Source organism: Panicum virgatum, chromosome 2K (genome assembly GCF_016808335.1).
Source record: "Panicum virgatum strain AP13 chromosome 2K, P.virgatum_v5, whole genome shotgun sequence".
Taxonomy (NCBI): Eukaryota; Viridiplantae; Streptophyta; class Magnoliopsida; order Poales; family Poaceae; genus Panicum; species Panicum virgatum.
The window spans coordinates 1,964,223-1,980,012 of record NC_053137.1 but is presented as its reverse complement, the minus strand read 5'-3'; the positions used below and the strand labels follow the sequence as shown (position 1 = coordinate 1,980,012).

General features: G+C 45.4%; 1 protein-coding gene across 1 annotated transcript; it reads right to left on the bottom strand.

Annotated features, from left to right (window-relative positions):
* Nucleotides 1-1,274: 1,274 nt before the first annotated feature.
* On the bottom strand, nt 1,275-2,510 carry LOC120659416. The gene is made up of 3 exons (XM_039937554.1): nt 2,225-2,510; nt 1,684-2,192; nt 1,275-1,325 (listed from the first exon to the last, which is right to left on the bottom strand). Exons 1-3 carry the CDS (start codon nt 2,508-2,510, stop codon nt 1,275-1,277), a joined length of 846 nt encoding a protein of 281 aa, XP_039793488.1.
* Nucleotides 2,511-15,790: the final 13,280 nt, after the last annotated feature.

The window sequence follows — 15,790 nt, the reverse complement described above, 5'->3', positions numbered from 1 at the left end:
CAGATATGAACCTGAACAAGGCATTCAGATTCATATTTAATTTTTTTTCAGCCAGAATAACCACAATCTATCGTCTTCTGTTCAAGTGGACTTCCAGCTAGCACCAACCAGATTACGATTAATCGTGAGCCTGAAACACGGTATCCCAGTCATGATATCACCAACTAGATAGTGCTTAACCGACCACAGGCACAACACTTTCATCGATTTAACAACCCCAACAGAATGCTAAACATTTTTATGAATCAACCTACTCAACAAGCTTGAAATGTACCTCCACTTCAACTTAGGAGCTGTTTCACAACACTACTAGTATATTTCGAGAACAAGAGGAAAAATATTACACGAGATAACATGCAGATACACATGGTTCTGTTCCATGCAACCTCACCCCCCCCCCAAAAAAAAAAGGTTTCACGATGATAAAATGGAAGGAACAAGGGCTTGAGTATATATAACAATATCGTTGATGTCGCTAACTGAAACTAGTACCAACTCCCTGCCGTGTTAAAAAAAACAGCTGTTTCGCAATTCAGAGATCCCTTGTTAGTCAGTTTGCTGATAGATGAAAGGACTGCACAATCAGGGTACTAGCAAACCTTGCAGATTTCGTACTATGTGGCTGTGCCAACTGCCAACTTTATGCAACCTAAATGCATTTGGCTCTTTTTGATGAACTATAACTTGAGAAAGCAAGTTCTAGGATGCATGCTGAAATAGCAGTCAGGCCATTTTCCTCAGTCAGAGCAAAACCAAGGCAGGCAACATACTAACAAAGAGTGGAGCAACTTTGTAGTCCAACACAATAAAGCTTAAATCAATACATGATACCACTAACGACCATCCTTGCTAACAGAGTCTACTGAATTTTAACAGTTCCATACAGGTGTATTACGGAAAAGCAGAAACAACCATTCTTGTTGCAGAAGTAAAACAAAACAGAACAGAACCAATCAGATCCATTTTTCACAGCGGGGGCCTCCCTCGCTGTTTTCGGTTCAAAAAAAAAACAGATCCATTTTTGAGTAAAATAACTACAATATTTGTTCAGTTCCAAGCAGATTGAACAATGTCTTAACAGCAATGATCATAAACAATAGTGAGGAAGAGTATAAGGTCCATAACTGTTCATGGTGGCTTAAACTACAAGAAATTAAATTATCAACTGTTGAACGGAATACCAAGAGACATTCAAAGCATCAGCCCTGCAACATGTCAAACAGCTGCAGATTCAACTTGATGAATTTGTAAATTGGCCAGGTACTACCGTCAGCTCAGGAGTGGTTAATTTTCTGCTGGCAATGGTAATGAATTGCTAGTAGAACCTGAAAAGTACAAAGCATAAAAAAGTTTAAAAAAATTGTTTCAGATCCAGTATTTTCAGATGATAATATAGTGTCTGTTGTAATATTTACAAACAATACTAGTGAAATAATGTGCAGACACAGAAGGCCACATACAAATTGGCAAATGATTTTGCAGTGGTGAAGTTCCAAAGGTTTTCAATGCAAGGTTGTGTTTTGTAATGTCAGATTCAGATCGGCAAAACAGCAGATATAAAAAATATTATAATCAATAAATAAATTGAGGTTGCAGTTAATAGAAATCAACTATTTTATACTTCCAAGATTCAAAAAATATTATAATCAATAAATAAATTGGCATGACAAAAGCATCCCTGACGCTTGTATCTATTTCTAGTGTCAGGTCCAGGTCGATAACAGATAAGAAATTCTTGCCCAAATCGTACTTCAGAATTTTGGAAGCCTTGCACGTGGGCAGGGTGAACCCGTCAAGACCTCCAAAGACAATCTTGTGCAGGGTGAAGTAGGCATTATCCTCGACGAGGGCACCACGTTTGGCACTGGCAGAGATGTAGTAGCCACCGTTGCCTATGTTTACAGAGACCGGCGTCCCCCAGGCACGAGCCTTGGATGAGTACACGCAGCCGTGCACCGAGCTTCCCTGGGGGTACACGAGGACGACGAGGAAAGGACCACCCAGGCAGTTCCGGTGATGGCAGCCGGCCGCCGCGCAGAGCACCATCATGCTGCTGTGGAAGCGGAACATCCCGTGTGGGATGCGGGGCTCGGGCAGCTCCTCTCGGCCACCGGTGATAGGATCCCAGACAATGAGTTTCCTCGTATCTCTAAGTTGGAGGAGGACGCGGCCGTGGCGGCAGTCGACAGCCCGGCCCATAACCGGCGGCGGTCGTCGAGGGTCAACCAACGGCTGCAATCGAACGCCGACTGGGGGAACGGGCAGGCTGCCATGTTGGGGTAGAATAGGCGGTCACCGCAGTCGGAGTTCTGGAGGAAGCCGAGCAGCGGCGGCGTTTGGTGGAATGCGCGGTAGCGGCGGGTGAAGTCGGGGTCGGAGAGGATGCGGCGCCATAGCTTGCATACCCTGGAGGCGCGGACGAGGTACGCGGATTCGCCTGGCGGGATGCGGAGGAGGATCTGCCCGACGACGTCGTCGATGAGCTCCGGCGGCGTGCGCGGCCGCGCCATGGAGCTTGTGGTGTCGTCCGCGGCGACGGCGAGTCAAGGGTTTGGGCGAGGGAGATGACGGGGATATAGTTGGCCAAACGGGCCGGCACGGCACTACACGGCACGGCCCGGACTGGGCACGGCACTAAGTGGCACGGCAAACATGTCGTGCCGTGCCTGTTAGTGACGCCGTGCCGCATCCCAGGCACTAGCACGACACGGCTAACACTTAGCCGGGTCGTGCTGTGCTGAGGAGCATGATATAGTGCCAGTGCCGGCACTAGCACTATGGTGCCAAAAACCATCTTTCAACTCATAATTTCAAGCACTTTCAAACATTCAAATAAGTGACTGATAAAGATCTGAACTCAGAAAATGAAAATCAAACAAAGTCACCAACCAATACTCAAGACATAACAAAAGATCAATTTTATTAGGAGCTAGTGCAATGGCTGCCTCATTAAAAACCTCTCTAGGTAAAACTCACTCGTGTGAGAAACCCTAGAGAGGGAAAAAGAGTATAGCCAAGCTCCAATAAAGTTCATTACATCACAATTCAATACTTAAAGTTCTAGAGTTCATAAGTTCTAAATATTACAGTCTCATTACATAAATGATCATGAATCAAGATAAAGGTCTTCAAATGCTTGTTCAAGCTCCTTGTCCTCCACATTCTGTTGCATCCTTGCTTCTGCAGCCTCCTAGTCCTTGATGCAGGTCAGCATCTCCACCATTTCAGGCTTTAGATTCCTTCGCCACTCCTCGATAATTCTGCCAGACATGCTAAAAGTGGATTCTGAAGATATGGTAGACACAGGAACAGTTAAGATATCTTTAGCCATGATTGAGAGTACTGGATATGTTAGTTTGTGCTGATGCCACCAGTCCAAGATTTTGAATTCATCAATTAGGTGGTTGATAGTGACACGATCCAAGTAGGACACAAGTTCAGAAGCATTAGAAGCTGATGACCTCACTGCATGCAGCAAAGAAGTTGCAGATGTATCTCTAGACATGTTAAGATTACCAGGCAAGATACCACCACCCAAAACAGCACCACCATCATCATCATCATATATTTCATCCCAAGCAGACCTTGACTTACCAGACAGGACAGGAGGGTCAGTCCTCCTCAACCTAATAGCACCATATTTCTCATCATATTTATTGTAAACATCAGCAAGTCTAGCTCGAGTGCCAACCAAATAAGCAGAATAATCAGTACTGATGAGACCACCCAATCTTCTAAGTACCCTAGTAAAACCTTTCATTTTAGCTCTGGGGTCCAAGATGAATGCAAAAGAGTAAAACAAATGTATGTCCCTCTAGTACTTATTATATTTGTCTATCATAGATTACACCACAGATTTGATGTGCACATCATTAACATAATTTTTTAGGTGCAGAGCAATCTTAACAAGATAATGAATCATAAGTGGAGATGTAGGATAGTACACACCATAAAACAACTCAAGAAATGATAGTACTTTTTGTGCCACCATCCAATGGTCTTCAGTTAACAGCAAGGGCTCACCTTCATCCCTAGGATACTGAGCTTGGATGAAAGTAGTGAAAGGGGACTTATGAGGAAACAAATATTTAAGCATTAAGTAGGTAGAATTCCACCTAACCTCCATGTCCAGTTGAAACTTTCTAGGCCTAACACCAGTTGCAATGCAGTAACTTTTATATGCAGCAATTCTGTGATTAGATGAATTTAAGAATGATATTGCAGTTCTAAATGATTCTATGAAAGTCTTAATTGCAATTAGTGCCTCCTTGACAATCAGATTGAGAATATGACATGCATAATGCTGATGCAAGAACATAGAGTTAACTGCACTAGATGATGCATTGTTTTGACTAGATGATGCATACTCAGGTCCATCAATAACATCAAAACCAAGGTATTTAGACAAGACATGTTTTAGTTTTTGCATGGCTGAAGCATTAGAAGATGCATTGTCTAAAGTAACAGCAAACACCTTTTCAATCAAACCATAATCAGCAAGGACAAATGCTACACGATCAGCAATATTTTGTCCATTGTGAGACACATCAATAAGAACCAGACCAAGCACCCTCTTCTCTAGTTGCCAGTCAGAGTTTACGTAGTGAGCAACAACACTAATGTAGTCCTCTTTGGCATTACCAGACCAAATGTCAGAGGTTAGGCACACACAATTAACTGAAGTACTAAAAGTTTCAACAAGCTTAGCCTTGCAATCAGTGAAGTACTTCAGTATGTCTCTAAAGGTGGTTTGCCTACACACTTTAGCATATGTAGGATTGTGAGCAATTTTAATATACTCTTCAAAAGCCTCAGATTCACCAAGAGAGATAGGAACATCAACTCTAGCAATCAATCGAACAAGTTCAGTACGAGCGCGCATAGGACAGTAGTCCCAAGTACGCATACTACCATCAGGATTAAAAGAGATTTGAGACTGAGACATGCGAGTCTTTTCACGCTTCTTAACGCAAACTGCAATGTGGCGGGAAAGGTGACTAGTGCCATCACTAGAGTAAGTAGAGTACTCCTTAGAGCAGTGAAGGCACCTAGCTCCATACCTGACCGTCTTACCATTGATTGTCTTGGAGAGTTTCTCGTAGTCATCCTAGACCGGAGAGGTTAAGGGGCATGAGCGCTTGGCGCTGTTACCGTCAGCTGCAGTTGGTTCCTCAACCTCTGCGGCGCAGGGGGGACAGGAAAATCAGTGGCCGCGCCGAATAGGGCCTCGCGGTCCTCGTCCATGTTGTCCTCGTCGTCATCTCCGGCCAAGCTGCACAAACGCCGCTCTTAGTTCATTCCCACCTCCACCGTCTCGTTGACCTGGTTCCTCAACAGCTACAACTACAATGCAGTACAAAAAGGAACTGGGATTAGGATTAAATCGTGGAGAAGAAACGAATCAAACAGTACTAGATCTAGGGTTAGGGTTGTACCTTTGTAGCTGGAGCACCAGGTGCACCGGTGACGTGGATGAAGCACGGATCCAGCCCTCCGCCTCCGGCCCTGGTTCCTCAACGAATCTCTACTAAATCTACAGAAATGAGTGAGACAGTGAGAGAGACAGAGAGAAAGAGAGAGGAAGAGGATTCGTTTCACTTACACGAGGGGGAGATCCGGAGCACCAGAGTCCAGCGACGGAGATGACAAGGAGGACGACAAGGAGATGACGACGCTACATCGTCTGTGCGAGATTGAGACGATGGGTCTGGATGGCCGTGCCGTCTGCTAGTGTCGGCCATGCGCCCCGGCCTTCACCCTCTGGGGCTCCGAGCTACTCACCAGAGCTCGGGAAGACTAGAGGAGAGGAAGACCGAGGAGAGGACGAGAGGCGAGAGGGTGAGAGACTGAGAGGCGAGAAGAAGAGAGGCGAGGCGAGCGGCGGCCGGCGGAGGGAGAAATGATTAGGGTTAGGGTTGGGAGGGGGGAAAGGGCGTCGCGCCGGGCCTTATATAGCCCTCCCCAGCCCCCCCCCCCCAACGGGAAGATCCAAGGGTCGACAGGGGGGCGGGGGGAGGCTGCCGCCGGGCCTTATCGGGCCGCCTATGTGCCCAACGGGCCAAGGCCGTGCCACCCCGTGCTGGAGCCTTAGCCGGGCCGTGCCCGTGCTAGTGCCGTGGGCAACGATTGCGGCCCAGGCACGGCCCGGCCTCTGGCACTGGCACGGCACTGGCTCGCGGGGTCACGGGCCGAGCCGGGTTAAGGCCGTGCTTTTTCGGACCGGGCCCGTGCCGGCCCATCGGGCTCGGCCCAGTTGGCCAACTATAGACGGGGAGAGCGAAATTCTGGGGGGTTCTGTTCGACTGACTAGATGTAGTTCAGCGAAATTTTTGGTAGTATTTATATGATTTGGACGATTTGCTCCTAAAAATTTTGTATCATAGCCGCGCGTGATTTAAGAAATCTAATTAGATCTTAATTCAAAAAGATATTGAATTAAGTATAAAATTAAATTAGCATTCAATATAAATTTTCAAACATGTCAAACGGATAATGAACTAACGGTTTGACAATTATTCCATGAGAGGAAATGACATTTTGACTGATAGTCCAACCAGCTTGTAGTACTAACAACTATGGTTTAGATCTCCAGCATGGAGCTCGGATCAGAAGAGGGGATGCTGAAGATAAAGTTTACGCCGCCGGCGGTGAGGGGTCAAGAAGAGGAGAGGAAATACCACGAGGAGGCGGAGGGCACGTGCAAGGTCAGAGACGAAAGCCCCGCGGCCAGCGAGTGAGTGGGCGACAGCGAGGCCCGCGAAGTAGAGCACATGCGCGGCCGCGGCCGTGAAGGCACTGATTTCAGTGAGTCAGTGACCAAGGCGCGGCTGCGCTTGGGTAGGTTAAGGCCCGCGCACTAAGGCTGAAGTTGCGCCTGCATCTCCCGACTACGGCGGCCGGCCGGTCTTCGTTGGCGGAGGTTGATGCGGCCGGTTTGGTTGGATGCAGAGTCAAACAGATTCCATGCTTGAGGACAGCGTCACCGCTGCCTACACCGGAGCTGGACGCGCGGAGGCTGAGGGGATGCGGCGCATGATGAGGAGGTGAACGGACGGCGTGCTCTTCCGGATCCCCGCTCACGGACGGTGCACGAAACGAGGAAAGTCCGAGCTCTTCCATGAGCGCAGACCAGCAGAGTCAGAAAGAGAGAGGGCGGGCTGGCGGGTAGGACTACCGCAGGTGTGAAAAACAATTTCTTTAACTCGTGGTTTCTACAAGTCTGTGCTTGCTCCCACCTCCCTCGACCCCGACAGATGGGTCCAGCGTGAGGGGTAAGATAGGCCCGGTCTAGGTGAAAAACATTTTCAATTGTTTTTAATCTTTATAGTATAGAAGATTCGTGAAGCCATTTGCTGGCAATCACGTCTGAATGATCCATGTATGCACCGCATATTCTCGTAAGAGTACAATGCAAGAATAGCCATTATATTTGTTAACGTGTTTCAGTTTGACCATTGTATTTCGAAAAGTGCAAATTGTGGCCACTAAAGTCGTTTGACTCTATTAATATGATCATTACTTTTGTAGCCATACGTGTTTGGATGATGTGGTGTCCATCGTGTTCTTTTTTGCAAATTACTCCCTCTCATTTGAGTTAAACCTGCATAAAGTGGAGGTTAAACCAGTTAATTTTGACTGCCAAGGGATGCAGGGTGAAGCGATTCATCTCGAGCTACAATTCGAATCAAAATTTCTGAAAACAATAAGCTTCCAAGCTTTAGAAAAATAATAAGTTCATACCTGCACAAATTCAAGGTTGTGTATGCACAAATTATTGAAGAGCTCTCGAATCGAGCTCACCACCCCATGGGATTGGAGCATTACGGTGGCGATGGTGGCAACGCAGGTCAAATCAGGTTGACATTTACATAGCTTCTATTTCAGGTTACATGTCTCAAATGAGAGGGAGCAATTTGCAAAAAAAAAAGAAACTCCACATTGGACGCCATGTTATCAGAGGTAATGACCGTATTAATATTGTCAAACAATTTGCACTTTTCAAAATACAATGACCAAACTAAAACACTCTAACAAGTATAATGGTTATTCTTGCATTTTACTCTTCTGGTAAATACAAATCTGAACAACCACGGCCCCCTGAACTTGTGAAAAACTAGGAAAGAAACGTGAGAGGAAGTTTCAGGAAGCAAGGTTGAACCGAAACCAAATTCAAGCAGGAAGCAACTCAGCCCGTTTGACGTTCTAGGCTTCTAGCTAGCTTGATGACATTACACTGTATTTCAATTTCAAAAACAAAAGACACTTGAATTTAGACACACCACACAATAACTTAAGATGAAGTGGTTGGTCTTGTCATAATATGGTATTTGATATCACCATGTCCCCTTTAATCTCCTCCATATGTCAGGCAAATGAGAACCATCTATCAGTTTTAAATTCTTGTTACAGAAAAGCAGAAACAACCATTCTTGTTGCAAAAGTAACACAAAACAAAACTGAACCAACCAGATCCATTTTTGAGTAAAATAACCACAATATATGTTCAGTTCCAAGCAGATTGAACAATCATTCAACCATCAAAGATCAAACATAGTCTTAACAGTGAGGAAGAGTATAACGTCCATATGACTGTTCATGGTGGCTTAAACTACAAGAAATTAAATTACCAACTGTTGAACAGAATATACTAAGAGACATCCAAAGCATCAGCGCACCCTGCAACATATCAAACAGCAGCAGATTCAACTTGGTGAATTTGTTAATTGGCCAGGTACTATCATCAGCTCAGGAGTGATTGATTTTCTATGCTGGCAATAGTAATGAACTGCTAGTAGAACCTGAAAAGTACAAAGCATAAAAAGTTAAAATTGTTTCAGGTCCAGTCTTTTCAGATGAAATATAGTGTCTGCTATAATATTTACAAACAATACGAGCGAAATAATGTGGAGACACAGAAGCCACATACAAATTAGCAAATGATTCTGCAGTAGTGAAGTACCAAAGGTTCTCGATGCAAGGTCATGTTTTTTTTATTTAGATGATGGGAAAAACCGTCCCGACCTTGACTGAGGTCATGTCACTACCAGAAAACCCATATTTGCCGAGTGCCTAGTGGTTTGCCGAGTACATTCCTTCGGGCACTCGGCAAACACATGCTTTGCCGAGTGTAATACAAAAAAGTGAAAAACTCATGACAAACACAAGACACTCGGCAAACACATGTTTTGCTGAGTGCTAAAACCAGGACACTTGGCAAACACAAGATTTGCCGAGTGCTGAAATCAGGACACTTGGCAAAGAGGGTATTTGCCGAGTGCCCTCTTTTCAGCACTCGGCAAATGAAATAAAAAAAAATTCTCTTCTGAACTCTATTTCAGTTGTCTACACACTATACATGGTACTCCATGTTAAAATTTGATAAATTTCTTGGTTTGTTTGCTATATTTCGTAAATTTATTTCACTAAAAGGATTTTTTGGATAATTCAAATTTGATGCTAGTGCTTCGAATAATGTACTATAATGAATGAAAAAATGATATTCATTTTATCGAGTCCAATTTGAGTCATTGTCGAAGATTTGAAAGGAAAATTCGAAGATCTTGTTCACGAAATAGGACCACGAACGTGTGGCCGAATGGGTTTTAAATTCTATAAAAAGCAAATGAAGTCTGAAAATTATGATATTTGTCATGATATCATGATAACATATGTGGAGGTTGTAATAAAAAATTGAGAAGGTTTTGCAAAAAGTTGTGACCTACGTTGCTTACTTAATGAAGCATCTCCGAAGAAGTTCCATAGACACGAGAAGGATTCGTTTAGATTTTGAGTCACAGTGATGTTCGAATTGGGGTTTCACTTCAAAAGTTTTTGTGTAAGCAATAGACATGATGGATTTTTCCATGTTAAATTTTGGGTATTTTTCGAATCCGTTTGATAATTTTAATTTTTAGTAGAACTCGTGTTGCAAAGGAAATGTAGGAAAAAAAACATATACTTCGCTGAGTGCTAGACGTTAGACACTCGGCCAACTACACCTTTGCCGATTGTTCCCCATCTAGGCACTCGGCATACTATCTCTTTGCCAAGTGTCCTGGATCTGGGCACTCGGCAAAGCCCCCCCCCACCCCCCACTTAAACAGTTCAACACACGCACACTTAGAGCTTGTTCGGTTGCACATGGTTTGATTCCGGACCCGGAATGATAGAAACAATAAGAGATATAACAAGAGACCTAAATTTATTCCGGGTCGAAAACTACTTGCAACAAAATAAGCTCACAATAGATACAACAAGAGACCCGGAGTCAATCCATGAGTCTAGAGATGGGGAATAAATCCGGGTCTTTTGTTGTATCTATTCTGAGCTTATTTTGTTGTAAGTAGTTTTCGACCCGGAATAAATCCGAACCTCTTATTATATCTTTTACTGTTTCTATTATTTCCGGCCTGGAATAAAACCCTATGCAACCGAACAAGCCCTTAGCTCACTCTCATAGCCATGTCCCCGGCGCGCCTCCATCTCGCCGCGCCACCCCACGCCACCTCGTCGTGCCGCCCCCACCCCGCCGTGCCACCCAACCTGGCCGTGCCACCTCAACCTCGCCGCGCCACCCCACCAGGCAGTGCTGCCTCCACCTCGCCGCGCCGCCCCCACCGCCTCTCGCCACGACGCCGCCGCCACCGCGTCGCGCGAGCCGTGCCGCATCGCCCGTCTCCAGCCGCCCTCAGGGGCCCTCGCCGACAGCCCCTGCTGGCGCCAGCACTCGCCTGCGCCCGTGCGGGGGCCCTTCAGCTGGGGCACAAGCTGACCCGCGTCGCGGACGCTGTCACGCCAGCCCGAGCCGCTGGTGCCGACGCTGCCTCTCCTCCGCTAGCTCTCCATGACTCCACGGGGCCGAGCGCTCCGTCGTCCGCGCGTCGCCGCAACGCGCTCGCGTCGGCCTATCGTGCTCGCGTCGGCCTATCGTGCAGCACGGCTGCGCCTCACGGCTTGGGCGGCCAGAGGCTCATCCTTGCGGAGCTTGGTGCTGGACGATGACATAAGTATGTTTCTGAACACCCTTAGCTGCTCGATGAAATGACAAGAACAATTGGTACTAACAGGGAACCAAGGTCATATAGTGTTAACTCCTGATAAACTTGATCTTGTTTAGTTGCTTCAATAGTATAATTTTGACAAGCTGTATTCGTGAGATTGTTCTTCTGCTAATTCCTACAGCAGTGAGTCAATTCCTGCTGGACGATGCATACACCAACAAAGCTATGTTTATAGGGCATGAGTTATCATAGCAAGATAATGCCATTTTACTGATAGTCTGAACTGTAAGACATTAAGTGGGTCAATTATTCCTGAATATTTCATGGTTGGTTGCCTAACTTCTTTGGTTCTATGAATTCAGTTAATTCTTAGAAATACAAAGGTAACTGAACTTATATTAAGTTTTCCCTTTTTTGCCTAGCTCAAGTTTTGAAAGCTGCAACTAGCCAGCTAGTTGATTTGGTTGGTCAGTGAGCCAATTCTTGCTTGCTTACTTTACTTGGAGCATTTCAATCTATCTATTATATTAATAAGGGAGTGTTAGAAGAAGCCACCACGTTCGCCTAGAAGGTCTAGAAATTCCTACGTTAATCTAAAAAAGAGAAGAATTTGCACCGTCGGATTTTATGAAGATCTAACGGTCTAAATTAATTAGAAAAGTCCATATTAAATTTAGGGGTTTGGAGAGAAGGATTTGCACCGTTGGATTTTATGAAGATCTAACGGTTCAAAGTAATCATAAAAATCCAAGTTAAATTCAATAAAGATGCAACGAGAGCTGTCTTCCTTAATCTGGGATGTCGAGGAGACGACGCGCGGGGATGCGTTTCGAGGTGGCCGGGAGGTTGTTTCAATGTTTCGCAGGATGGCTCCCTTGATCTGGTGGGAGGCATGTGCGCATCGCACTGTTTCACACTAGATGCCACAAAACCATGCGAGAGGACGACGGCGTTGCAGCAGCGAGCTGAGGCAGACGGGAACGGGAGGATGCACACGGCATGTGTGCATCATGCATGCATGTGTGCATCTGCACGCTTGCCGCCCTGAAGAACGAGCCCAGTTGCGGCAGCGAGCGGGATTGGATTGATTGCCGAGAGCCCGAGACACACACGGACGGCCGCATGGGTAACAAGAGTGCATGCAGCCGCAGCACAGCAGTAGGCAGTGGCGGTACGGTGGATGCAGCAAAACATTGGAGGGGCCTAATAAGCTCCTCCCTCCTCAATCTCTCCATTTTTTCTTATGGTTGACGTGAAATCCGGTCAACATTGAATACTAGATCATACGGATCACGAACCGATCGAATCACCATGAGGCTGCGCAAACCGGTTCAACAACCCTTTCAGATCGGATTCCTCAGGTTTGGCTTAGATTGATCGTTCGAGAGGGGATAACTACCAAGCTTACATGATGGAGGATGGTTAGATTTACGAGCAAACCAGTAAAGTGATAACCAACACACTTACATGATGGAAAATGACTACAATTATTAAAATATTTCATATGCCATAACATATTATGTACCTATTTGTACTTGGAAAGAGACCTGTCAATAAACAAAATAAAGGTATATGACTCGGAGAGGAAAAGGAGTTCAGCCATGGCAACATAACCTGTCTTGGCTTAACATAATTATTAAAATATTTCATATTCTATAGAATATACATATGTGTACTTAAAAAGGTACCGATCAATAAATAAAGCTATAGGACTCGGACAAGAAAAAGGTTCCAGTCAAGTAAATAAACAGATGACCAACTAGCAAATTTCAAACAACAACATAACCTACGAGGCATTTTGCACATCTTGATCTTATGCGTTCCTGCGCCAGGTTGTTTTGATTTCTATCTCAACCGATACTCCACTTGCCAGGAATTCAAGTCGCTCGCCGCGCATCCCAGCCGGAGCCAGGGCGTGTCCTAGCCGGAGCCGCCATGCTGCTACCACAGCCTTGCGGGCAAACGTCGCGTGGCGCGTCATGGCCGGAGCAGCTGCTCCAATCACACGCCAACAAAAAACATGAGCCTGCAGCCGATAGGATAACCCCGGGAGAACTCGAGCTACGCAGTGAATTTCTCCATGAAGGGCATCCGATGCGGAAGATGCTAATCGATTTCAAATGTATGGACAAAAGAAAATGTTAGAGGGAAAAATCAGCAGAAATAGCGGGAGAAATTAGAAGTCCAAGAAAAATATTAGAGACACCAGCAAAAACACGCCTGGAAATAGCCATTGCCGATATGACACAACTCTAAAGTAGGTTAATTTATGCGATGAGATGAACCAAGAAAAATAAAAGAAAAATCAAAGTGGAAAAAAATCAGGGTTGGCCCAAATAAAAAACGTTATCCATCTAAATTTCTTAAAGAAACATTTATACATTAATATACCCTATATATAAAAAATTTCAAAGAAAAGCTAAATAAAGATTCAAAATATTATAAGGCATAAATTAAAGTCCAACAAACAAGTTAAAAGTTGTAGCATTCTGCAACATCACTACCACATTTATATAAATATATTTAATAAGTACATATAAAAACTTTGTAAAAGAAAAATTATGTATTCAAGGTGACCACATCTTACAATTAACCATCGGACTTACATGCTAAAAAAATGCACCGATATTCAAGACGATTCAATATTAAAATCAAACTCCAAATTTAGACATTAAAAGGTATATGAGAATATGCCAACGTGACATAGAAAAATTGAAAATTCAATATCATTCCTCAAGTAAAAATATAAAAAACTAGCTACCCGTGCTATTAGCGCGGGCCACCTTGCTAGTTAGTTAATATTTGGTTGGTCAGCTCACGGAGCAAGCAGCCAGCAGGTTTTTGGGATAGCAGCAGATCGTGTAAGCCGGCGGCTTAAATTTGATTTGCTCCTGTGCAAGCCTATGTGCTGTTAATTTGATTTGCTCCAGTTGCAGGTCCAGGTCATGCAGGTATAATTACATCTAAATATATACCTAATTAGTTTGAGGACACCTCCGAGCACGCACGCAGCAGGCCAGCAATAGCGCTGCCATGTTCTGCTACCTGCTTTGCAATCCCATATGTATGCCACTCTATGAACTAATGAGCTTGATAGTGTTCTGCTCTACCTTTCGCATTTTGGCAATCTAATGACTATTTCCTTGGTTGATAAAAGACTCAATGAGAGAAGGAAGCAGATAGTTCGAGAAGACCTGACCAAAGGAGGCAATATATCCTGATAATATTTGTTTTTCTACAGTTTCTATTTATTAGAATCAGTAATTTGTACTCTGAGCTAATATTAATTGTATAATTTGACATGCTGTGATCTGATTTTGCTCAAGAGTTTGGATTCAGTGTGCTCTAGAATTAGAATAAGTTCAGCAATCTAGGTAAAATAATCAGTTTGGATTTAGTGTGCTCTAGAATTAGAATAAGTTCAGCAATCTAGGTAAAATAATCTTAATGTTCTATTATTTCAAAAGATGGAATTGAGATGTGTTGGCACTCCCTCACACACACAACACCCTCTTGCTTGCAGGTGGAGGAAGAAGAAGGACTCAGGAAGAGCACACGAAGTGGAGCTGCTTAATCCTGTGAGCTGCAGCTGCTCTCCTTTTTATAGACACAACCAGTCAATGTACAGGATATGGCTGCCATATAGTAACTTGCAGCCACTACTATATGCTACAGCCATCTGCCGCCCAAGTCAAAAAACCAGGCATGGCAAGCACAGGAGCAGGAGCTCCCACTACTGTTCAAGCATGATGACAAGCGAGAGCAAGGGTAATTATCTAACAATCCTTCCCCTAATTGCACTGCTCTTGCTTGATTTCCTCAACTCCAATCTTGATCCTCAACTCTGTGAGTCGAACGCGCCCAAGTGGCTTGGTGAGGATGTCCCCAAGCTGTCGAGCAGTCTCGACGTGCTCGAGCTTGATCTGTCCACCATCGACGCAGTCACGGATGAAGTGAAACTTGGTGTCGATGTGCTTGCTTCGGTCATGGTGGACGGGGTTCTTTGCCAAAGCAATGGCGGACTGGTTGTCCACCATCAGGACAGGTGCCCGAGCTTCTTCTCCGGTGAGCTCTGCCAGCAGCCGCCCCAGCCAAACTCCCTGGCAACATGCCGTCGCCGCCGCAATGTACTCTACCTCGCAAGTACTCAGCGCGACGACCTTCTGTTTCATCGATTGTCAGGAGATTGGGCATGCTCCAAGGAAGAAGAGCACACCAGTCGTGCTCCTTCGTCCATCAACATCGCCCGCCATGTCGCTGTCACTGAACCCGATCAGCTCCAGCTCTCCTCTGCTCCTCCTTGGGTAGACGAGCCCGTAGTCGCGCGTCCCTGCCACATAGCAGAGCAGATGCTTGACCGCGGCGAGGTGATCCTCCCGCGGCTCCGCCATGAACCGGATCACGTACCCCACGGCGAACCCAATGTCCGGCCGCGTGTGCGTGAGGTAACGCAGTGCGCCGACGATGCTCCGGTAGCTCGTGGCGTCCACCAAGGGGGCAGTGATGTCCTTTGACAGCTTCACCTTCTCCTCCATGGGCGTCTGGCATGCCCTGCACTCACGAGCCGGATTCCTATCCCAAGTCAAAGCCGCCGGCTCCTCCTCCTCTTTCCGTCATCTCTCTCATTATCTCCCTCTCTCTCTCTTGGCCTCATCCTCGCGACCTCGACGACAGCGATTCGGGCGGCAGTGATTTTTTTGTGAATCTAGATGACTTTTTTTGCCGTGGTTTGCACAGGTTTTCACGAAGGTTGTGATTTCCACCAGATATGTTCCCAATACTAAGAGACA

Coding starts and splice junctions, on each gene's coding strand:
- LOC120659416 (XM_039937554.1), bottom strand. CDS start 2,510: ATGGCGCGGCCGCGCACGCCGCCGGAGCTCATCGACGACGTCGTCGGG. Junction 2,193..2,224: donor GTTCGATTGCAGCCGTTGGT/TGACCCTCGACG, acceptor CGGTTATGGGCC/GGGCTGTCGACTGCCGCCAC. Junction 1,326..1,683: donor CACTAGAAATAGATACAAGC/GTCAGGGATGCT, acceptor TGTACTTTTCAG/GTTCTACTAGCAATTCATTA.